The 24205-nt window shown below is 37.8% G+C and overlaps 2 protein-coding genes and 1 long non-coding RNA gene across 5 annotated transcripts in view; all 3 read left to right on the top strand.

The window, feature by feature from the left end:
* The first annotated feature begins 9752 nt into the window (after window positions 1–9752).
* LOC120480592 (uncharacterized) lies at window positions 9753–18101 on the top strand. Its single transcript, XM_039673848.2, has 2 exons — window positions 9753–9840; window positions 13410–18101. Exon 2 carries the CDS (start codon window positions 13421–13423, stop codon window positions 14456–14458), a length of 1038 nt encoding a protein of 345 aa, XP_039529782.2. The 5' UTR covers window positions 9753–9840; window positions 13410–13420; the 3' UTR covers window positions 14459–18101.
* A 173-nt stretch (window positions 18102–18274) lies between these two features.
* Window positions 18275–24205, top strand: part of LOC120480581 (E3 SUMO-protein ligase RanBP2) — a 28178-nt gene continuing 22247 nt past the window's right edge. The window contains exon 1 of the mRNA XM_089133541.1: window positions 18275–18518. Coding sequence (XP_088989667.1) covers window positions 18447–18518 — 72 coding nt within the window. The 5' untranslated portion in view covers window positions 18275–18446. The remainder of the gene's footprint in view (window positions 18519–24205) is intronic.
* On the top strand, window positions 18539–23763 carry LOC120491912 (uncharacterized). Of its 3 annotated transcripts, none has more exons than XR_016169381.1 (6): window positions 18539–19515; window positions 19617–19694; window positions 20116–20183; window positions 20447–20498; window positions 22004–22163; window positions 23219–23763. It is a non-coding gene; the product is annotated as an uncharacterized LOC120491912 (long non-coding RNA). The 3 variants fall into 3 exon arrangements; XR_016169380.1 differs by having other exon boundaries at window positions 22001–22163; XR_016169379.1 differs by lacking the exon at window positions 22004–22163 and having other exon boundaries at window positions 18548–19515.

The following is a 24205-nucleotide window of genomic DNA, read 5'->3' as shown; positions in this document are numbered from 1 at the left end:
AGCCTGGAACCTCAAAGGGACCAGTTACCATGTGTGCCGCGAGGAGGCGTGTACGAGATCTTGGCAGTGGAGAGGCTATGTACCGGCTGAGGAGGCTTACACACTCGGCTCCTCTTTTCACCCCTGAAAACAGAGGGCTATCCGGTGGCAGTAGCTGAAAGCAGAAAGGCAAGCAGAGGCAGCATGCAGCATGCACTAACTACAAGCATTCCTACTCCAACACTGCTGCACTGACGCATCACACGCCCTGTGTGTATTCACACACACACACAACACACACACACACACACACACACACACACAACACACACACACACACACACACACACACACACACACACACACACACACACAAGCCTCAACAGACCCGTCAGTGACCCGCTTCATTGATGTGACAGGTGTTTGGCTCTGTTCCGGTTTTCTCTATATAAACATTTCTCTACAATATGCAAAGTTCACACTATAGATAAGATAAGAGTGAAATGTAAGCAGCTTTCCAGCACTTTGCACAGTGGTAAAAACTTGAAATAAGATTAAAAAGGTAAAAGATGTGATGTTAAACTAAAGTCAGTTTGCTGTTAAATCATCGAGGGTCAGCAGAGACACTGCTCTGATTCAGTCCATCAACTTTTCCCTTTTTTTAATCATGGCAATGTTAAAAAAGGTGCAGAGTACAACTTTCAACTGAGGTTTTATTTGTAGGCTCACCCCTCCTGATCATTTAGGTTCCTTGTCCCTATAGATTAAAGATCATGTAAAAAGTTTAGGGGTAATCAAGGACTCTTATTAATGGACTAAATTTAATAAACAGATTGGTGACATTGTTAAAGGTAGTTTTTTAACCTAATATCAATTGCTAAAGTAAAGCACTTTCTATCCAGTTGGGATTTGGAAATTGTAGTTCACTCATTTATTTCGGGGAGGACTCCGCTGTACACCAATTACAGTACAGTAATACAGTTTCAATTTCTTCCATTCCTCCTTGGCTATTCCCTTTACCAAATGTTGACCTTAATATACAGGAGGAATCGAATGTGAATTTAGTATAACTTCTAACATGGTTTCTAGTCCAGCTTTATTTTAAGAACCATTTTCCAGAATCAGAGTTTTTATTTACAAATGGATGGATATTATCAATGAGATATTCAGTAAGATGTATATGAAAGTTTTGGATATCTCTCCACATTTCATTTGAGTTTCTGCTCATGTTGGTGTGGAAGGGAATGAGAATAATACATTTTACTGTAATTTCCTGTAGCTGGTTAATTCAGTGAGACTAAGTGGTAAGGTTTTGAGATGATAACGTCTGTGTGAAGCTGGCTCGTCGCTGGTTTTATGGGTGTTTGGTTTTAACTCACGCTCGCCATGAAAGTGTCAATGAATGCCATTAGGAACAGACATTTTGGCGCTCACTGTTGAATTACTAGATGCGAGTCAAATGTTAAAAGCTTTCCCCCAAACTCAGAGTGGTTACGTCATGTGAGACTGTCCAGATCAGTGTTGTGCTATTCTTTTAGTACATTGAACATGTTTTTCTTGTAGTGTCTTTTGTTTAGAATTTTTAGACTGTTGTCCTTTAATAAAAATAATCTATTTATTCGGCCACGCCTCTTGTGCTATTAAGTGAAAAATCTGTGCAGCCTATTTATTGGGTTGGTATTCCTGGGTTGAGAATTCCCGGGTGGCGTAGTCATTACACTGGATATTTAGGAATTCCCCTTCTCGCCACACTTACATTGGCTTCCAGTTAAATTCAGGATTGATTTTTAAGTTCTCTTGTTTGTCTTCAAGGCCCTACCGTTTTCTTTAGCTTTTGAATAAGTTATGTTTGTTTTGATGTATGATTTTAATGTTATTATTTTTGTAAAGCACTTCGGGGTAACTTCTGTTGTTTGAAAATGTGCTATATAAATAAACTTCCTTGCTTGCTTGCTTACTTCAGATGCGTTACACTAAGGGCGTTCCCCAGAGTGTTGTAGTCGACGCAGTTCGAGTTCCCTCGATTTCTGTGATGATTTTAACATTATCGTGCGTTATCGTGTGGTGTAAAATACACCACAAACACAATAAAATGATCATCAAAGTATTAAATTCCTGTGCAGTGATCCAAATCTGCGGGAGAATGTGTACCCATACAAAAAAACATATTCAGGGCCAGCGCAGGACCAGTCGGTCAGTCACTACAACGTAGGTCATGACTGACCAATAGGAAACTCACAAGAGATCTACTTCAAGTGAAACTAAAACAAGCCAACACACAGTGGTGTGCAATCATTTGCAGCAGCCGTGCAGCGTGGGTATTTCAGAAGCAGCTGGAGCGATTGCACACCCGATTTTTGCTTCGGAGCCAACTTAAACTCATATATTCACCATACTCAGTAAATAATGATCTTCCATTCTACTTCTTTGTCCTCCACTGTTTCATTTTTTTATGTTACATGCTTTCTTTATCAAAGTGTATGTTTTCTTTGATTAAATAACTTCTATGTTAATTATTTCTAGTTATTGGTCGTCAAATCTTACCCTGCGCATACGATTCTTTTGAGCATCATATTTCACTCTTATCTAATCTAAAGAGTGAACTTTGCATTTAGTGGAGTAATTTTCATTAATAGAGAAAGGAACAAAGATAAACACCTTTCACATCAATGAAGTTTTTCATTGACTGGTCAACTTTGAGACTTTGGAAAACAGTCACGACAAGTCAAACCACGAACGTCGTGCTGAGTGAGCTGAACGTATGAAGTTATGAACTGTATGAACAGCGTTCTGGGATCGACTCATCGAGACTATTTTCTAAGATGGCCCCTGTCTGTATACGCGAAGTGAACTGTCTTCATAAAGTATCTTCTTATTAAGCGGTCTGTACACTTACAAAGTTCTCAATGCTTCGTTTTGCATGTATGGAGCCTCATTATGTTACTGTGTTAGTGTGGGGCTATTTTGAGCCTTGTTAGTGGTATAAACTAGCAATTTATTTTTACTTATTAAATTCCCCCAGTACTAGCATTATACGCTAAACAGTTTTTAGAGATAAAACTCCTTTACATTCGATTATCATGAAAACAAATCTCAGAGAACGGTTGACTATGCACCGATGATTTATTAGACCAAAGGTTCATTTTGCGCCAAAGTTCTCCTTTAACTTGATAGTTTTGGATTCATCCATTTCAGCAATTCTTCATATTTCTTCATTTTCTGTTGAAACTAACAAATTTGACTCTGCTTTAAATAGGTACCAAGTAACCCTAACCCTAAGCTCAATAGCAGAAGTGAGCTCCAAAATCGGTTAAAACACTGAGGCTGGATTTGGCGAGTATTACAACAGTATTACTAATTCAAAACTTTTGAAATCACATGCTGTCATCATCAGAGGTATGAGATAGAAATGTTTTTATATTTTTGTCCAAGGATCCGAGATTGTGTGAAGATTTCCAAATCTTTTTTTAAATAGCTTATGAGCAACAACAAACAAGTTAGAAAAATTGAAATTGTGCAATGAATGAGAAATGGTATATATATATATATATATATATATATATATATATAGATATAAAAATGGATTCTCTATATGATTTTTTTTTTAAGGTTCTCTGAGCGATCCTGGGTGTTGACGTTGAATATTTTCAAACAAATCGGAGGCTAGCTAGACCCTCCCTCCTCCGCATCTCATCTCCTCCCCCTCCCTTCCGTGCTTCCTGAAATAATTGTGAACGTGCATAATTCTAGCTAATTATATCCTTGTGTGGGTTTGGCGAACATAAGCGTCAATTTAGAAGGAAAAAAACAATTTAACGCTACCCACCTGTCCAGCAAAAACAGAGCAACCTGACGTCGGACTGGAAGCCCTTCTGCCGCCGGAGTTCAAAAGCTTTGCTACCGATGTAAATTCGGAACTTCGCACGCTCTTTATCCGACTCCTTCTTCTTTTTAATTTGTTCTTCAGAACGACGTCTCTTTGGTCGTGTGTCGGTCATTTTTCAAACTTCCCTCTGATGCTTCTCTCTCCTTCATGTGCACGCGCACTAACCCCCCAGACCCACCCTCAAATACTTCTGGCCAGTGATTGGCTGGAACACTGTTTGTTAGGTTTCGTGGTCCGGGTGAGACATCATTGTTTTTGTTGCCGTTTGTGGAGCCTGTGGTGTCTACAGAGACCGCGTTTTTTTACAGTGTGTTTAGGGGACAGGCAGCTAGCCGATAGTGAGGAGACGTTTGATGTATGTGACAAAAAATGTTTTGGCCCCACATCGCTTAGAGAACCTTTAACTAAAGTTAGTCAGTGTGCTGTGATTGTATGGTTAAATCATCAACGGTCAGCAGAGACACTGCTCTGATTCGGTCCATGAACTTTTTCGTCCATTCCTTTTCCCTTTTTTAACATGGCAAGGAACACAAAGCAAGAACATTTGTTGTATTTTAAAATACTATGTTGAATATTTTGAATGAATCTGTATATACACAAATCTGATATAAAACATAATAAAACACTTTGTTTTCATATTGTATAAATATGAAAAAAATACTAAAGACACAGATTAAAGGTGAGTCAAATATCAATTTACTATTTTTTCTTTTGCTGAATTATGAATAATATTTCTCCTGCACTTCTGAGAGACGTGTCTATGGAAACATGATAATACATGACGTTTTCATTAAACTGAAATACCATTCCTGTCCCGTCCGAACATGCTGACAGGAGAGACTTCTCCCCTTTGCTCCTGTTAAAACTTCATTCTCACTCACAATTTCTCATTAAAAAACAATATGAAACACCCAACAGCCAGATAAAAGTGCATTTACTAGAATGTTTTTGTTGAGGATCATATTTGACATCAGTATTGTAAGGGGGAAAACACACCTTCATTTTATTCAGAAGCCCAAACTGAGAAAAAAGAAGAAAAAGTTTGGTTCAGATATTTACATGGCCAAGAAGCAAGACGAAATTATGATAGCTTTTGTGATGAGATCTTTATAACAACATAGCAGATATTTGAATGAATTCATATAGTAAATATCAGGTGATTTTCCAAAACATTTAGACTTCCAAAACACTTTCTCGTTCGTCATCTGCAGATTCAATAACGGAGTTCTCAGATTCAGTGCTGTTGTGGGATGAGATGGGACATAACAATTACATATATTTTATTACATATTTATTACATAATTACATCGAGCCACTGAAAACACAGTGGATGTATTGAATTTTGGAAGTTTAAGTGTCGGCTTTCCTTCGTAAATAAGTTTATGTTTGAGCGAATCATTTTCTGACTGACTGTTTTGTGAACGAGGGTCAATTGAAAGCAGGTCTTGCTTCAAAGTTAATCCTTAACTGTGGATCGTCATCTACTGTTTGCGATCCACCGTCACCTCCAGTAACAGTAAGTGTGTTTTATGATTTTTGAGCAAATAGTCATTTCAGTCGATGTCAGCCAATTCAACAACAAAGGCGTCTACAGTTGTTGTCGTCGGAGGATGTCTGTGTTTATAATTTAAACATTGTTTGTATAGTGTGTAACCACACGTATATATATGTATATATATATATATATATATATATAAAGATACTGTATTAAAACTGCATATATGTTCTTGTTCTGCAAGTTAGCCATCTTCTCACATTTGCCACAGAAGCACCTGTATGACAGTAATGTAAAAATGATTTAACAGGTCCCTCGCATAAATGTAATTTCGCTTGTACGTAGCAAACTTTATCACAGTATGTGTTTGTAGTTTCAAAAAATTGCGCCAACGTTAGTGTTTGTGTGTGTATGTGTGTGTGTGTTGCACATCCATAATTTCAAAGGGGACGCGATTACAACTCTATAAGTACATAAATGTATCAAATAACCATACCGAGACGTACTGGTCCATTCTCATTTGTGATTATTCTGCCGGAGTCTCTTCGTCATCTGGGTCTGATCAGAGACTATTTATATATTCCGATTCAAACATGTACGGCTGAATGACATTCAAAACAGCGGCTCTCTCACTCTCTCAGCCCTTCTGCTTAGACCGACTGCATAGGTATCAAGTTACGCCCTCATCCAAAGGCAGGGCGGGGATATGCAGCTCATTTGCATTTAAGGTGGTATAGCCCAAAACAGCTCATTTTTAAGCAGGCCCCTAAAATGACATTTTCAAATGGTTATAATAAATTAACTGTGGGGTCTTTTGAGCTGAAACTTCACAAATACATTCTGGGGACACCAGAGTTCAATATTACATCTTGTAAAAAGGGCCATAATAGGTGCCCTTTAACGATTTAGATGAGGGCAAGGCACCATCTCCTGCAGACATTGCGGAATAGAGAAAGGCCACAGATTCTTCTCTCCGGGCCACTAAAGAAACAGCACACTCTATCGGCCGTTCCATGGCAGCTATGATGCTACGGAGAGGCATCTGTGGCTTAATCTTTCTGGAATAAAGGACAAAGATAGATCTTTCCTCATGGACGTGCCGCTTTCGCCTTCTGGACTGTTCGAGACGCAGTTTCAGCTGTCATCAAAAAATGTTATAATATGCTTTTTCTGTTTGGGCCATGTGCTTGTGTTGTCACGTTATGTTACCCTGCCCCCTTGTTATCCTCGTCTTGTCATTATTGTGTAGTCAGTTTCACCTGTCCTTGTCATTAGTGTCTCCCTTTATAATCCCCTTGTGTTTGTTGTCCTGTGCCGGTTCATTGTAAAACTTTGTCACACTTTGTGAGAGTCTACCTGTTAGTACCTTTTCTTAGAAGAACGTCTTGTATTTGCTGTTTGTTAATAGTCTAGTTTTTGTCGAGTGTTATCTAGTTTAGTTATCCCTCATTTGTATTGTCTCTGTTTTACCCCCTCGTGGGTTTTGTTTTCTGTTATAATAAACCTTGTGTGTTATCTTATCTGTTATCTTGTGGGTTCATCTACTATCCACATAACAAGTAATGGCAGCGCTTTAAATACTTCCTAGGTTTTCTTATCTATTTTGTACTTTTTGATCAACAAACAAACAAAGAAATGAATCATTTTGACGGCATTGATGAACCTGAGGTAGTTTCTGCAATCCTTAGAGGTCCTACTAATCTGGCTAGGACCTCTTTCCTGAAGCCCTCTTGGCCTGAATGATGGCCCTCAGGTCGCCCTTCTGACCAGAGGATTTATAATAAGAGCGTTTCCTCTGTTGCCAGGCTCCCGCAGGAGGGACTCAAGAGGAAACGCTCTCCTTTTGCTCCAGGCGCAGATCAGATGTGCTCCTACTACAGTAGACTCAAAACACATCTGTTTAGCTATGCATTTACTGTGCCACTGTTTGTACTGTATTTTATTTTTTATTCTACACTGTTTTAATTATTCTTATTACTTTTGATTGTTTTAATTTCTTCTATGTAAAGCACTTTAAGTTACCATTGTGTATGAAATGTGCTATATAAACAAACTTGCCTTGCCTCTCCTTACCAACCAGAAAATGGATATTTCTCTGCAGAAATGTTCTCAGCCGTAAGTTTGTCTTGATCAGACGTGAAGGGATCAGTTCCCGAAGTGGATTGTGTTGTCAGTGTGGAAGACAGCAAAGGACTAAAACTCTTTTCAGACAGCCATGGTGTGCATTGTGCCTCTGTGTTCCTTTTACTTGTGGAATAAAAATTGAAAGTTAATATTGCTTTCAAATAAATAATGTTGCGAATTAATTTGTCAATCCTTTTTATTGTATTTCACCTGGAGAAATTATGTGAGAAATACAAGACTGTGGTGACACCAATTTAACATAACTGTTGGATTGCAAATTTAAGATCATCTGATCCGTCGTCCTAACATAACATCACATGAAAAACTAAAGTGAAAAGTTCATTGTATTTAGTGTTTAAGGTAAAGAAGGTGATATCAGATGAATGATTCAGCTAAGCAAAGATTTTAGCAAGAGATTCCTGCCATTCCTGTTCTCTTCGTTGTCAAAGTCAAGCGAGTCAGATCACTGAGACCTTTTGTCTTTAATTCCTCTTAGAGCCTGTGTCAGACTTTTTGAATAGTTATGATGACAGATAAGGACTGATAACAATCTAGAGTCTAGGGTGAGTTCCTATACCTGAATAAATCATTTGTACGCTTTCTTTAAGGTTGTCATCCAGGTGATTTGTCTTCATTTGTAAGGATTTCCCCTTAAAATGTGTTTACAACTACAATGTACAGCTTCCTTACTGGGTCTTGACTGCAGCGACTGCTGACTCTGGTGATTCTCTCATTGATTCTTTTTACTCAAAAGTTAAAAGTGTAATTGATGACACTGCTACTGTGAAAGTCAGGAAGAAGAATGGCAGACAAAAAGCACCTTTGGAGAAACTCAAAAATAGTACAAAATATGAAAAGACTGCAGATAAAGTTGCTGTGCGAGGAAACCTCACTCCTCTGATCTCAATAGGGGCTAGAGCGACAGATGCTAGAGGCTGCAGTCGTGACACTCTATCATTAAGAGCATTAGATTGTGTAGATCGTGACCATCGGATTGTACGAAGACGTCTTTTTTCTCTCTCACAAAGCTTGAGAGATTTGGCTATAAAATCAATCATAAAGTTAACCACCTTCACTTTATACATGCAATCAGTGGCTTCAAATATTTGGGTTCAGGTTTATTGATATAGCCCATTTCATACACAGGTAGCCCAATGTGCTTTACATAATCATTGCAGTTAAGAACCAATTTACATACTGTACATCAATCAATATTAATAGACATCAATCAAAAAAACAACAAAAAAAAACATGTAGCTTGACAAGGAAATAAAAAGGGTAACACTTTAGAATACGGTTCCTTCGTTAATGAATAACTACACGAGAACTAATGAGTAACACAATATTAACAATCTAGTAACTATTATTAATTAACAAGAAACTCTGATTAACGAACTAGTAAGTAATAGCGCACAGACGAAAGTGGTAGTTCACTATTAAGTAATCAATAACTACTATTTTTTTAATTACTAATTATTCGGATCCGTATTATAAAGTGAAGATCATTGGAACTAACTAGTAATGACTCAAGTGTTACTACATGATCTAGTCATGATTTGTGCAAACGTTTGAGATTTTTGGTGAACTTTAGTATACTTTTAGAAAATGTCTTTAGTAACACTTGAGTCATTACTAGTTAGTTCCAATGATCTTCACTTTATAATACGGATCCAAATAATTAGTTATTCCTACAGAAGTATCTAGTAACACTTTCAACTGTGAGCTATTACTTACTAATTCGTTAATAAGAATTTATTTTAGTTAATAGTAGTTACTAGATTGTTAATAAAAGTTTTCAGTAGTTCTCTGGGAAGTATTAAAAAAATAGCAGTTATTGATTACTTAATAGTGAACTACCACTTTCGTCTGTGCGCTATTACTTACTAGTTCGTTAATCAGAGTTTCTTGTTAGTTAATAATAGTTACTAGATTGTTAATATTGGGTTACTCATTAGTTCTTGTGTAGTTATTCATTAACGAAGGAACCGTATTCTAAAGTGTTACCATAAAAAGAGTCAGCAGAAAGCATCGTAAAAAAGTTTCGTTTTTAATCTGGATTTAAAAATAGAGATAGTGGGAGAGGTCTTAATGTCTACAGGAAGATTTGGGCATACTGTAGTTATTACTCCTACATTACATGACAGGTCAGTTCCAGTTCTCTAGTATGAACTGGAACAGGGGCAAATACCTTTTCGCATCAATGCAAAAACTGTTAAAATACACGAGCTGTTCCTGATGGGTCTGTTCAGGCTTGTGGGTGTGTTTTTGCCCAGAGCTTTATATAAGGCAGAGAGCTTTATCTCTCAGACTCGATCGAGGAGAAGCTGCTCTTCTGACTCTCTCTACATTCAAACAAGTGAGTATGTTTCTAATACTGAGCACTTGTGGACTAGTTCTTTTGAAGACTTGAATTCTGACTCTAGTATTTTGAGATACAGCTATTTTAAATATGCTAACTAGTAATTAATATCTTTAAATGACAAGAAAATATAAGATATAAAATACAGGGTTAAAGAAAAACCTTGTCTAATTTACAGAGTGTTGAAAAAATATTGGTAACTTGTTCATATCCATCTTCCCGTATTTTATATATCCCTATTCGAATTTGTATAGAAAGTACATAGAAATAAACCTGACATTACTATAGATTTAGTATTCAACCGGTGACAATAGACGGGTGCTGAGAGAAAAACACAGACCCTGTACATGTTGAAATTCAAGGTCAAGGTCAAGGTAGCATTTATTGTCTCCCTTGGGAGGAATTTATTTTGGATTAGGGAACTGCTGCCATAACAACACATGCCACATTAACAAACATTACAAATCATAAAAACCCTGCATCATAAAAAATCAGTTCTTGTTATACCAGCTATTTATCTTCTTGCTGCAGTTGCTCATTAATTAATTTAACAGACAGTGGTACAAAAGAATATTTGTATCGGTTATGCTTACACAATAGAAACCCGTATACTCAGGTGTGAGGAGGAGTCTAATGAAATCTTGTTGGTCTGCTGTATAGTGCTCGAAATGCTCCAAAATATCCTGTAAGGAGCTAATTGTCTGTGTCCCCATGATTTTTCATGCCACTCTCGCAAAATTATTTCAATTTTAGTGTTAAACTACCAAACTAAACAACAATTCCATATCTTAAAGGGTTAGTTCACCCAAAAATGAAAATTAAGTCATTAATTACTCACCCCCATGCTGTTCCAACCCCGTAAGACCTTCGTTCATCTTCGGAACACAAATAAAGATATTTTTGATTGAATCTGAGAGCTGGATCAGTCCTATATAGACTGCCTAAGGGACTGGCTCTTGATGGCCCATAAAGTCATTAAAGAAAAGGTTTAAATATTCAATGTGCTTACAGCGGCTCAATTACAAGTTTATCAAGCGACGAGACTACTTTTTGTGCGAAAAAAACATGAATAACGACTTTATTCGACTATTCCATTACTTCCTTATGGGCGCATGCGCGAGAACTGAGACGAGGACGTTCTCATTCGACTACTTCTTGTTACCGGCTGCTCACCGCTTAGGAGTGTTACCGCCAATGACTCTCCAGATGCTTTAAAACAAGGTGCATTAATGTAGAAATTGCATCATTAGTACCACGGTTGTTTTTATATGCTAATTGATATTGGTCTAAGGATGGCTCCACTTCCTTACGCAGTTCTCCTATAATGATCTTCTCAAATGATTTCATAACATTTGATGTTAAGGCCACTGGCCTTATTATTGTCATTATTGTCTTGAGGACAAGACTTTTTTTGGAATTGGGATTATAATCGATTTTTTCCAAAGCCCTGGTACTGGATACGAGTCAACTGAGAGCTGGAAGAGCCGATGCCAGGCAGGTGTGAGCTCCTCAGCAAACGTCTTTAAAAGAAAACAAGACATACCATCTGGTCCAGTTGCCTTACTAGAACATACTGTACATTTTTTAAAAAAAACCCTTGTAACATCCCCTGAGTCTATTAATATTCTATCATCACTAACATTACAGCTTATTACCTAAAATATCACAACACTCCTTAAAAGTGTCTGACTCAAATCTCCTATAAAAATAATTCAGTTAATTTGCCGTATCAGTTTCATTACCGGCGAACAGTGGCTTCCTTGTCGAGGTCATGTTGGTCATTCCCAGGATTGAACTCCACAGTTCTTTTGTGTCACAATTTCCCAAATGTCGTTCAGGCCGTTCTCTATATGGTGTCTGTGCCATCCTCAAATGATGATCGAGGTCCTTTTGTGCTGCCTTAAGGCCAATTTATACTTCTGCGTCGAGGGTACGCCGTAGTATACGGCGTTGGCTTCGCACGTAGGCGACGCCGTTGTGAGCATTTATACTTCTGCGTTCAGGTCTTGGTTGCTCTGCAGTACTGCTCCGAAACGCTAGTTGGCGGCGGAGGGTTTTAATGTTCCACTGTGTTTAGATTCCTCGCGGCTAGGTTACTACAAGCAATAGCGACTGAAAGAGAGTGGATCATGTTGGAGTTGGAGCTTATTGGGGTGGAAAAACAGTTCATTTTAGTGAAATTACTAAAACTGAAAGGCAGAAATGACAGAAGACGTCGGAGAAGATGGTACGTGTGGAAATGCGTGAGAAGGTACGTGCGGAAATGCGTATGAGGAAATACGATGCTACCAAGACGACCAATCACCGATCTTGCGGTCCGCGTCGTTGCGACGTGTAGTTACATTTTTGAAGAGGTGCGCGTCAGGCAACGCGGAAGGGTACGCGATATGGGACGCGTCTGTGCGTATGCTACGCCGTACCTACTGCGCGCACCCTACGCAGAAGTATAAATTGGCCTTTAAGTCCCCTTGTGTAGACTGATCTCATGAAGTAGCGTGTGTATGACACGCCAATTCGTATTTCCATTTTTGGCGTGCTATCAAGACGCATAATCGCTTTTCAGCGTGTTTATGAACGCCGTTGACTTAACGTTATTACTGTATATATAAATATATGACTTACCTCAACCCCGTCCCTAAACCTACCCGTCACTGGGGTTAATGGCATTTATGACTGGACATTTGACACACGTGTACGGACACGCGGAATCATTTGGACGTTAATGGCATAGACATACACGCATACACGCAGATTCACGCGGATAGCTCAAAATGCGTAGAGATAACAGGTTTTTAGAATAGAGGTTTTTCTGTGAAGCGTATAGCTTGGGCTATGACTGTAGGGAAAGCCCAGCCTGACCTGACGGTGAGCGGTTCTAGCATTTCATTTGAATTTTCTGGTTCTGATTGTCCAATGCCAATGGCATTGCTCTCCCTTATGAACATCCAGGTCACACGTTAATTATTCACGGACTGTCGCTGGTCAATATGACTGCCATGATTTGATAGTAATTTCAGACAACTGTCACACCCGAGGCGTTCCCCAAAGCGCCATCGACGCAGTGTCTCTTTCCCTGTTCTCAGGGAACAAAGGTTACATTGGTAAGTAACCCGAGACGTTTTCACCACAGTGCCTCGATATATAAATGAACTAAACTAATAACTACAACAAAAATGAACCATCACTGAACTAACTTAAGTTGGTCTGTGACGCTATTTTCATCTAGAAACAAACTTTGCTGCATTATTTTCCTGTTATCTCTGTAAAGCTGCTTTGAAACAATCTGTATTGTAAAAAACGCTATATAAATAAAGGTGACTTGACAAGTGTGTGAATTTGTATTATTTAATTGAATGAGGAAATCTTGATGAAAGGTTGGTATGTTAATTGAGACATGGCTACGATATGATTAGCTTATATCGTCTAAACAATTTGACAAATGAAGATTAATTTGCTATCTTTTTGTAAGGTGTTTCGGTAATCAGTGAGCTCAATATATAAAAGGACTATAATAACCGCATTCATCTGGTGTGGAGGTTGAACGATTGTCTTATTCTGTGTTGCAGGTTCAGGCACGATGAAAGGCATTATTCCCAGGAGCAAAGCAAAAGGCACTGACTTCTGTGGAATGGGCGACTGGTATTATGTAATCCGCTCTGATCTCGGCTGCTTTATGCAGATAAGAGATTTAAATGAAGGTACAGACATCTCTATTCACAGTCTGCACCCTGCCTGCCAAAATGGAGACCACTATGTTGGCGATTGTTATAGCTACTTTTACATCATCAAAGGAAATTCCTACCGCAGAGTCAAGAACCTGGAGAAAGACAGCGAAGCTAAAGTTGACAGCCTTCATTCCAACTTCCAGGGTGGAGACCACTACCTCGCAACCAATCACTATTTTTACATCATATTCCAAGAAAAGGGCACATATCGAAGAACAAAAAACCTGAATCACGACTCGGAAGCTGTAGAATACACGCTCCATCCCAACTGCAGAAATGGCCTCTATTACCTGGGCCATGGCTTAATTGGTCACTTCTCCTTCATCAAGCCCGTCTCAGAGTGGGGAGTTGAGTTCTACAGGGGAACCGGCTTCAGCAAAGATGAGCCCGTTGGTGTCTATTCTGTTCATCCTGATGTTCTTAACTTCCTTCCTGGTGGGCTGTCAGTAACTAAAGGCCCATCGTTTGGCATGTGGGAGAATATTAAAACTATAACTAATGACACAAGTAAACCAGTAACATGGCGCAGGAAAATCAATAAAAAGGTTGGCTACACCAAGGAGAAGATGACCCAGATCACACACAACTGGAAGATATCCGCATCAGTCACATCTGAAACTGGAGATCTTGCAAAGTTAATCGCGAAGGTTCAGTTCACCTTTTCTACAGAATATGGAGGGTCACACGTCAGCACTGAAAAAGAAAGCTGGAACGAAGCGACTGAAGAGGAAGAACAACTCTCATTTGATCTGGAGCCGAACAAGTCTGTCTATCTGTGGCAGTACCAACTGGGTCTCGGGCAAGAACCAGTGCTGTTCTGCCGTGATTTAAAGATTGACGACGAGCCAAACCCTCCGACTGGAGTCCCGCTGCCGCCCGTTCAATCATGAAAACATATCAGGATGGTTTAACTCCAAGAATAATCAAGTGCTTCAGTTAAACCCCTAATTATAACTTCTCAAGTCATCATTTATATATCTGCATGCAATGCTTAAAATAAGTCTGGAATTGTTTAATATAGCAAACTGGCCGCAATGGGGTAAGCTGTGTTCGACATGTGCTCCCGTCAAGCCTCTATTTCAACCGAAAAGCATAAAGTGTAATACTTCCCATACAACAGTAAACTATTATTAAACATCGGATAGTGGAACAAGTCCACGGTGCCCTGATGGACACAAAGCAGAAGAAATTTAAGTATACTGGATCCTCCAAAACAAGGCCCAAAACCTCCTCAGACCAGAGTACTGCCAAGAGCTCAGCTAAAGTGACCCTGCCCTCACCTGCTTCGGGAGAGATGGACGCTGAAGTCTTGAAATCAGAAATCCTTCTCTCTTTGAAAGCGGACATCTCAACGGTGATAAAGTCAGAGCTGAAAAATGCCCTCACTGATGACTTCGAAATGCTCAAGAACGAGTTGAAGGCGGTGAAAACCGAGATCACAAACAGATCGACCAGGTGAAAGTTAACATTAAAGAGGTTGAGGGGGGGCTATCAGATGAAGTGGCTACTTTACAAAAAACAGTGAGTGAGATGAAGGCAGAAATGGCAGAACTGAAAACAAATTGTGAGGATATGGAAGGGCGGATGAGGAGATGTAACATAAGATCATTGGAGTACCTGAAACTCCCGACACCAGCAATACAACCTCGTTATCAAAGTTGGTAACTGAGGTGCTAGGGTTGGATAAAGAGCCGTTAATCGACCGATCAGCCTAGGGCCAAAGAAGACAGGCGGAAAACCTTGCGGCATCCAGCGCAGTCTCATCCCAAGACGTCATATAACTGACGTTTTGGGACGTCTTTTGACCATACGTCAATATTCGCCTTTTTAGGGCCCCCTTAAACGTCGGTAGATGAGGTTATGGGATCCTAACTCTACCCCAGACCTAAACCTAACCCGTCACCTAACAGACGTTAAAGGTAAAGCGTCAGTTGTATGACGGCCCAGGATCACCATCTACCGACGTTTAAGGCGGCCCTAAAAAGGCGGATATTGACGTATGGTCAAAAGACGTCCCAAGACGTCAGTTATATGACTTTTTGGGATGAGAATGTGTTACGGCATCATCGCTAAGCTTCATTATTACCAAGATTGTGTCCAGATTCTGCGACGCGCCCGCACTCCTGGTCCGCTCCGTTTCAATGGGGAACCAATAACCATCTTCCTGGACTACACTGCAACTGTGGCTAAAGCTCGGAGGTGAGGAAGCTGCTTCGCGACCGGCAGCGAGTCCGGTACGGGATTCTGGGGGTCACGTACGGAGGGGAGGACAGGGAGTTCACTGATCCGGACATAGCTATGACCAATGTCAAGAACAATATTCTCACATCCACGGAGGCTGTTGTCAAGAAATGTATAATTGTTTCTCTTGGGGTCGTACGATATCTTCAACATTTACAGGGGTTAGTCTGTGATTTTATTGCCGTCCGAATCCAGAATGTCTTAGTTTCAAAGTCTCCAGTCACCTACTGGTTTTTGACAAATACTAAAGCCGTGTGGTAATTTAATTGCCGCCTGAATCCACATACAAGAACAGATTAATTCAAAATTCACTGTTTAAATCCTTTTTGAGAACAAAGGAACAGAGAACCGCGATCAAGACATTTGTCGATATAAACATCTGTAAAGTAGCTTAGTTTAGGCGACATTAAATACAATTGTAGTTAAAAACGTATTTTGTTATATTGAAATATTTACATGTTCAGATTCTGTACAGTAACTGTATGTTTACACACGATGCACATGTGCCGTCATAAGCTTCTCAGAACACAGGAAGTTGCTGTAGCAGTGCAGGAGCTTCTACACCAGCGCCAGTGACACAGTGGATCATGCCTGTCAAAACTCCCGTTTTTCCCGGGTTTCTCACGTTTTTTAGCCCTATCTGCCGGACTCCTCTCGGTTTGTTATTTTTCCTGGGAAACTCCCGTAATTTGCATGGCCCAAACTCCTTTATGAATAATCAAACCAATGTGTTTGACTTTTCAGTGTCTTGCTTATTGAAATACAGCATTACTTTGGGACTATCTCTGACTCATGTACCAAGAAGGCTTTAAAAACTATTGAAATATGCAAGTATTTTAATCTTTTCCTTTGATAAATTTTTTTTTCTGATTACTTACCCCTGTTTTGTAGCTTTTTTTTGTTTTGTTTTGTTTTATGTGCTTTTTTCTGTTTATTTGTTCTATATTATGATTGTTTTCTTTGAAAATTTTTCAATAAAAAACAACAAGATGCAGATAAAGATGTTTTGAAGACAATAAACATGAATGAGAGTAAAAAAAGGGCTTTCAAATAAACAAGCACGTCTAGAATGAGATTCTAGAGTCAGGAGGATTAATAAACATTAAGAAAAGACATGTTTCTCTGGGAGGAGATCAAAATTTTGGACTTACACATTACACATTTTGGACTTAGATCACTTGCGTGTCACTGAGAAAGATGGACTACCACACAATTTAAAGGCTGTGATATTGTCAGGCTTTTCTATCTAGCGCAGAAGCTGATTGCCTGCACAGAATATGATGTCATTATAATATAACTATACCACATATAACGATAAAGTTGGACAACTTTTTACCACACAAATACGTTATCTGGAATAATAAGGACATTCTTTTCAAACAAAAAAACATCTTCCTTAAATTGGTTTCGTGATAATATTGTTTTGGTAGACCAATGATTTAATTCAGATGGCCTTCTTTTTACTAAGAATTCATGCTCAAATATAATATTCCTATACCACCAAGGGAATTTGCAATTGTTTTTGGAGCAATTTCTCCTAAAATTTGTATGTTATTTAAACAGCAAAAAAGCTTACCAGACTACCATATGTTTCGCCTCTCATTATAATTAACAGGTCAATAAGAGCCCTTTTCCAGAAAGATGTTGTTTCAAGACCAAATGTTTTTGCGTACTGGAGTCAATTTGTGAGTGATGTTGACTGGAAAAAAGTCTGGCTTCTCCCCAATCGCTTTCTATCAACCAATAAGTTTAAAGAAGTGTCTTTTAAACTTAAACTTTAGGAGACTGCTAAACACTAGGCTACTTATCCAGATTTTAAAAACATATTGATGAAAGTTGTAGTTTTCGCAAAAAGAAGCCAGAGACAGCTGTTCATGTATTTTGGCACTGCCCTTATGTGTCTTTTTTTTTGGCAAAATGTTCTTTCTTTGATTGTTGGAAATATTGATGAAAATGTTATATTACTGTGGAAAGATGTTCTACTGGGTATTGTTAACTTAAAAGATAAAAAAAAAACCCTGTACTTATTTTATTATTTTTTTATTTTGATGGCTAAATTTCACATTCATAAATGCAATTTTTTTAGGGAAAAGGCCATGTTTTATTGCATTTAAAAGTGAAGTGAAACTTTATATTGAGTCAATATTGACCTCGACGAAACAAAAGGAATTTTACAAGTATGTACCCCTTGTAAAGTATTTCTGTAATACTATATGTACCGCCCCATACCATTTGAAATCTATATTTCTATTGTTTGTCTTGTTATTTCTTCAATAAAAATAAATAGATTCATGGATTCATAAAATAACTAAAAACATAAAAACAAGTTGCCTTCACCCGATGCATATTTCTTTATTCTTCATTTTCTAGAACAAGAGTTCAAGAAACTGAGTGTATCCCAGATAAACAGTAATTCTGAGGCACTCAAAAGGAAAAGCTAATTAAGAGGAAGTACTCCGCCATCTTACTCCGACCAAAGTGATGTGAACACACCTGTCGGGGTGTGTTTACAGGAGAACTTGAACACACACCATGTCATTAGTGATCGTGTGTTGTTGAGCAGACATTGATCATCTAACTCGTGTTTGAATGAATCTCAGCTAAACCCGCGCCGGAGAAGGAGAGCTGGACCCAGTCATGAGGAGGAATAAAGCGGAGGTGGAGCGATACATCTCTAGAGTCCACAGCTCCTCTCTCTCTCACACAGAGGTGAGTCAAGATGCCAGGGATAAGACGGCGATGTCTTCATTGGGATATAGTATGAACTGTCCTCGAGTAGTTCCTTGTTTCAAAGTCTCTCCGCTTCGCTGTTCTGTTTGTGTTTTCAGAAACGCCTCAGTGAAATTAGGGTCTGTTTACACACACCTGTCCACTTCAGGCGTTTCTACTGATCAGATCTGATATCTAAACTAAATGTGTCTGCAATGTATTGATCAACCGCTAATTAAAAACGAAAGACCGCAATAGGAGAGGGCGACAACAGCACTGATTAAATCATTTAGTTTCTTTAGCCTACTCTTAATGATGACGACTGTCGATATTGAACATCAGAAACTTCTAACTTTCACTTTCATTTCCTGCAGTTTGCTGAATAGATACCTAACCCGTGACAATAATGTGTTCGTACATTTTTTCATACCATGACTTGACGAAACCCACTAAACATTGGACGTCGGATAGACGTGCAGATCATGTCTATATTGGGTCCGTCGGTCCATGACCAATTGTGGACGTCTATTCGACGTCCAAACTAGGTCTGTTATTTGGACGTCCAACCATGACCCAACTTGGACGTCATCTTGACGTCCAACATTTGACCTTAAACTGGGTAACTTTTTTTGGACGGCATTTGGACGTCTTTTGACAGTTGCTGGAAATTATTGATTTGTAATATTTGTTTTATTTTTATTTTTTTATTTATATATAAATAGGCCCCCCTACAATAAAAATAAAATCAAAAGCAAATATGGTATACAAATATCATAGAACTAAAAAATTAGTTTTAACTTCATGATTTAATATTAATGACATTATACAATATTATAAGATGTTTTTCTTAATGCTGCGTGCGTGCCTTTGATGCGCGTGCGCGTGAACATTCAAATCACAGGAGCGCGCGAGCAGTTTGAATTGAAACAGGAAGCGTCGTGCCGTCGTCAACTGACAAACACCAACTAGCGTCTCTCGCTGTTGTCACTGCGTTCAGGTAAGTTAAGTTAACAAAATCACACAAATACTACATAAAAATGTTCCTGACACCTTTATTGCGTGTAATTGATACGCTTCTGTTGAATATTTACTTTATAGAAATGATTTTGGGTCTTCGAAAAAGTCCGTTAGCATCTCAATCGTTTTCAGAAGAGGCTAGCAGCTAAGTTAGCTAAGGTAAGTTACTCTGAAGCTGTTTTGTATAAGTTTGGGGTTTTATCTTTGTGTAGATAATAATTTTTGATAGTTTTTTTTGCTACAATGGGTGATTGGAAGTAACGTCAAGCTAATTTATTTAGCCTAAAATAATGCGATGTATTATTAATCAGTGACGTCACTTAACGTTACAAAGATTGATTAAAAAAAGTGATTTCATGAGGAAAAAACGTCCACAATAAAAGGGGGATTTATTGTTTATTCATGATAGTAATGTCATTTATTTAATAATATTTATGTATATACTTTCTCTTTTCTTAGCTAGAGGAGAGGTGAAATGCAGAAAAGAGAAATTATATATGCTTGTTTCCTTGTAATAAACCCTATGTTCTAATCCTATGTAACATTGTTGGCTGTGACACATTGCATGTTATTTTCTAAGATCATGTTGATGTCCTAAGTTACTGCACCCCCTGTCCAAGACAATCTCCACGGCTATGAACTTGACTAGTAAGCAAAACCTCAAACATACTGTACTCTACTGTTCAAAAGTTGTAGGTCTGTAGGATTTATGCTTTTGAAAGAAGTCTTAACCCCAGTTTTTTTTTTGTTTTTTTTTTGTGAGGTTGTCCTTAAGAAGCCTTTAGGCTAAATAATCAGCTAAATAATATATGGCAAATATCATGTTATAAAGGTCATAGTTATAATAATGAATTTAACTATTATGATAACAGAATATCATGGTCATTGGTATTTTTATTTTATTTCTCTAGGTGTGTTTTGAAATAAGTTGTCCAATGAGACATCGTACTGTCCAACTCAAAGGTATTTATTTATTTTTATGTATTTTTTTACTGATAAATACTGAAATTCTTTTTACTTTTAAATGCTGAATTCAGGGGGTCGACAACTTTAGGTACGCAAGTTATTTTTCACAGATATCTGGCCAGTTTACTCATGGCTCATACTCTTAGCCTTTAAATGTTTGAATTTATATCTGCAATAGAATATTTGCAATATTAACCCTATCAGGGGGTAAAGATATCATTAGAGTTCTTTAAGGAGTAGTTCACTTTTGAAAGCTTTTGCTGATAATTTACTCACCCCCATGCCATCCAAGATGTCCATGTCTTTCTTTTTTCAGTCAAAAAGAAATTAAGGTTTTTGATGAAAACATTCCAGGATTATTCCAGTATTTTCTCCATATAATGGAGTTCAATGGGAACGGTTCAAGGTCCAAATGAGAGTTTCAGTTCAGCTTCAAAGGGCTTTAAAAACACCAGACAATGAATAAGGGACTTATCTAGCGAAACGATCGCTCATTAATAAATAAATAAAAAAGTTTAAGTTTTATGAGCACAAATGCTTGCCTTGCTCTGTTCTGTGATGAGCGTTCGTGACTCTCCTGTTTGAACTCGTTCATCAAAATGAACTAATCTTTTTTCGAGTCATGACTCAAAGGGTCCTTGATAAGACCCTTATTCATCATCTGGAATCGTTTAAAGCCCTTTGAAGCTGCACTGAAACGGTCTTTTAGACCTTGAACCGTTTGGTTCCCAGTAAAGTCCATTATATGAAGAAAAATCCTGGAATGTTTTCATCAAAAACCTTAATTTCTTTTCGACTGAAGAAAGAATGACATGGATTTCTTAGATGACATGGGGCAGAGTAAATGATCAGCAAAAGCTTTTTTTTATTTATTTATTTTAATTTGAACTACTCCTTTAACCCTTCAAAGTCTGACTGATTAAATCATATTTGAAAGCAAAGTTAAAAGTAACAGATCTCAATATTATTCTCCTCTCATGGCATAAAGGTGAGTCAGTACAAACTGTTATACCTCTGGGTATGAATGACTTCCTGTGGTGGTCCTTATTACTTTGAAGTTGAAGTAGCCTTCAACTGAAAACAGTCTGCTCTGACAAATAGTTGATGTGTTGTATTATCAGGGATACTCCACTTTGTCTGGAAATTGGCTAATTTTACAAATCCCTCAGAGTTAAACAGTTGAGTTTTACTATTTACGATTTTCTGATATTTAGAAGAGTATCAGTAACCACAGTTTCTGGTCCCATTGACTTCCATAATATATGTTTTTCCCACTATGGAAGTCAATGAGAACAGAAACTATCTGGTTACTGATATACTCTTCTAAATATCAGAAAATTTGCTGAATGATTTAGAAAATGGTAAAACCCAACTGTTTAACTTTAGGGGAGTTGTACTATTTCATAAAAAAGTGGAGTATCCCTTTAATCCCTTTTATTTTTATTTTGTGCAAAATTATTCTCAATAGTAATTTTTATTGAGTCCAATGTGTTTCCAAGTAGAGCCCTGTGCAGGACTATTTTCCTCACCCCGCCGAATCTCTGACCATTACCGCTCCCGCAACGGATGTTACACTCCCGTGGGACCCGGCGGTACTCAATCCCAATGCAGCCCTCTACCAAGCACAAAGCTAACTTTTGTAAATTGCACAAAGCACAACAGGTTGATACAACTGAACGTTATTACAAACTGTTATTTCAGTGTTTTAAGTCATTTATAAGTGGTTGATGATGAACTAATCATATACAAAACATTCATAAATGTTTAGCAAGTGATATGCTAACACTTCATGTATGTTTTGTAAATTATTACAAGTCATTTACAATTGAATAGTCGTGTTTTGTAAATTATTAATCATTACGTTTCATAAATGTCAGGTGCCCAGTGGTTAGACTCCATGTGTTTTAGAGAAGACAGCTGTCTACAACCTCACTAGTCAGCAATTACACTGCAGTACACACTACAGTGTTCAACACCTGTTATAGATGTGTAAAGGCATGAATTAATCATTTACACTTTCTGCATAAAGTGTGAACTATTCATCACTTGTAAATGTCTTACACTTCATTCGTAGATTACCACTTCAAGAATCAATAAGGCATAAGATCTACGCATGCTTTGTAACACATTTACTAGCGATTATTAGGGGATACAGAAAGTGTTGTAAATGACTTATTCATGCATTTACACACTGTTAAAAACTGTTACTTACCTGTTTCAAATGATATGTACATGAATACAAGACATTTACAACACTTTCCCCCTCTAATTGCTAGATGCATACATTATTCTTTTTTTTTTATTTATGAAACGTATATTCATGTTTTATACATTAATAATTTACTAATAACTTGTAAATGACTTGTAACGGAATTGACAAAACATTCATAAATGATTAGCAAATGATACTAATATTTTCAAAGTAGTTCATTAACTAACCACTTACAGACTTACAACTGAACGTTATTATAAGGTGTTGACAATGGTCAACATTCTAATGCACACATTAAAGAATGCAAGCTTTCTAAAAAAAAAAGTGCAGTCTGCTTAGTGCCTCTTTGTAGACAGCCTAAGTGTTAGTTAACAGTTGCTGAGATGGCTTTATCCAGTAATGGATGCAAGGAAACATATTTTTGCTTACAAATGTGGGGCCTTTGGTGAATGATTGCAGATTGCTGTTGCATATATCTAAATCATATATTTTTCTGCTTGTGTAGGAGGGATCATGAAATTTTATTCTGCAGCCACAGAGAAGTAAATCAAGATGCATGTTTCTGAGCACCTCAAGCACGCGCCGCAAAGATTGGAGGTAGAGGATTCACAACTCCCTGATGAGCCAAGACGAGAGGACTTGAATTATAAATTAAATTACAATCTAGTTATTTGTTCATAATTGTGCTTTACTGTGGCCCTTCAATGACAATCTAATTATTTGTTCATAATTAAATTACAATTTTACACTACAGTGTTCAACACCTGTTATAGATGTGTAAAGCCATGAATTAATCATTTGCACTTTCTGCATAAAGTGTGAACTATTCATCACTTGTAAATGTCTTACACTACATTCATAGAGATCTACTAACTAATTATTTGTTCATAATTGTGCTAGATATATTTGGTGCCCTTCAATTGCAATCTAATTATTTGTTCATAATTAAATTACAATCTAATTATTTGTACATAATTGTGCTTGATATGTCCGGTGCCCTTCTGATGCTATTCATGGCAATTTATTTTTGAATAAAGATTAAAATGGTGATTATTGAATTGTGATTTATTTGTATGTGTATTACTGTAATGTTGTAAAGTTATATAAGTTAGAAAAACGACGTATAATATAAGTCTAAATTTGACGTTGAAAAGACGTCCATAAGTAACCTCATTTGGACTATAAATAGCCCTTACACGGAGGTCCCACAGACGTCCAAATTAGACGTGCGGTTGACGTCGAAAAAAAGACGTCGTCTGGCGTTACAAAACAACCCCTTCATTGGACCGAATTTGGACGTCCAAAAATGACACGAAAAAGACGTCACATCGACGTCACGTTGCGCAGTGGGAATGACAACCATCAAACCTCTTCAATCAAATTAAACTCACAACGCCGCCACTTATTTGTTTTTACAAATAAGTTGTTATCTAAGTGTGTATTTTTGTGGAGACATTGCATCCTCTTAAAGCAAAGAGGGAGCTCCACAGCA

The sequence above is a fragment of the Pimephales promelas genome, chromosome 7, assembly GCF_988280905.1.
Source record: "Pimephales promelas chromosome 7, fPimPro1.hap1.1, whole genome shotgun sequence".
Taxonomy (NCBI): Eukaryota; Metazoa; Chordata; class Actinopteri; order Cypriniformes; family Leuciscidae; genus Pimephales; species Pimephales promelas.
This window is presented reverse-complemented; position numbering and strand designations above follow the sequence as displayed.

What these genes read in the sequence shown, in the direction of transcription:
- LOC120480592 (XM_039673848.2), top strand. Translation starts at nt 13,421, where the DNA reads ATGAAAGGCATTATTCCCAGGAGCAAAGCAAAAGGCACTGACTTCTGT.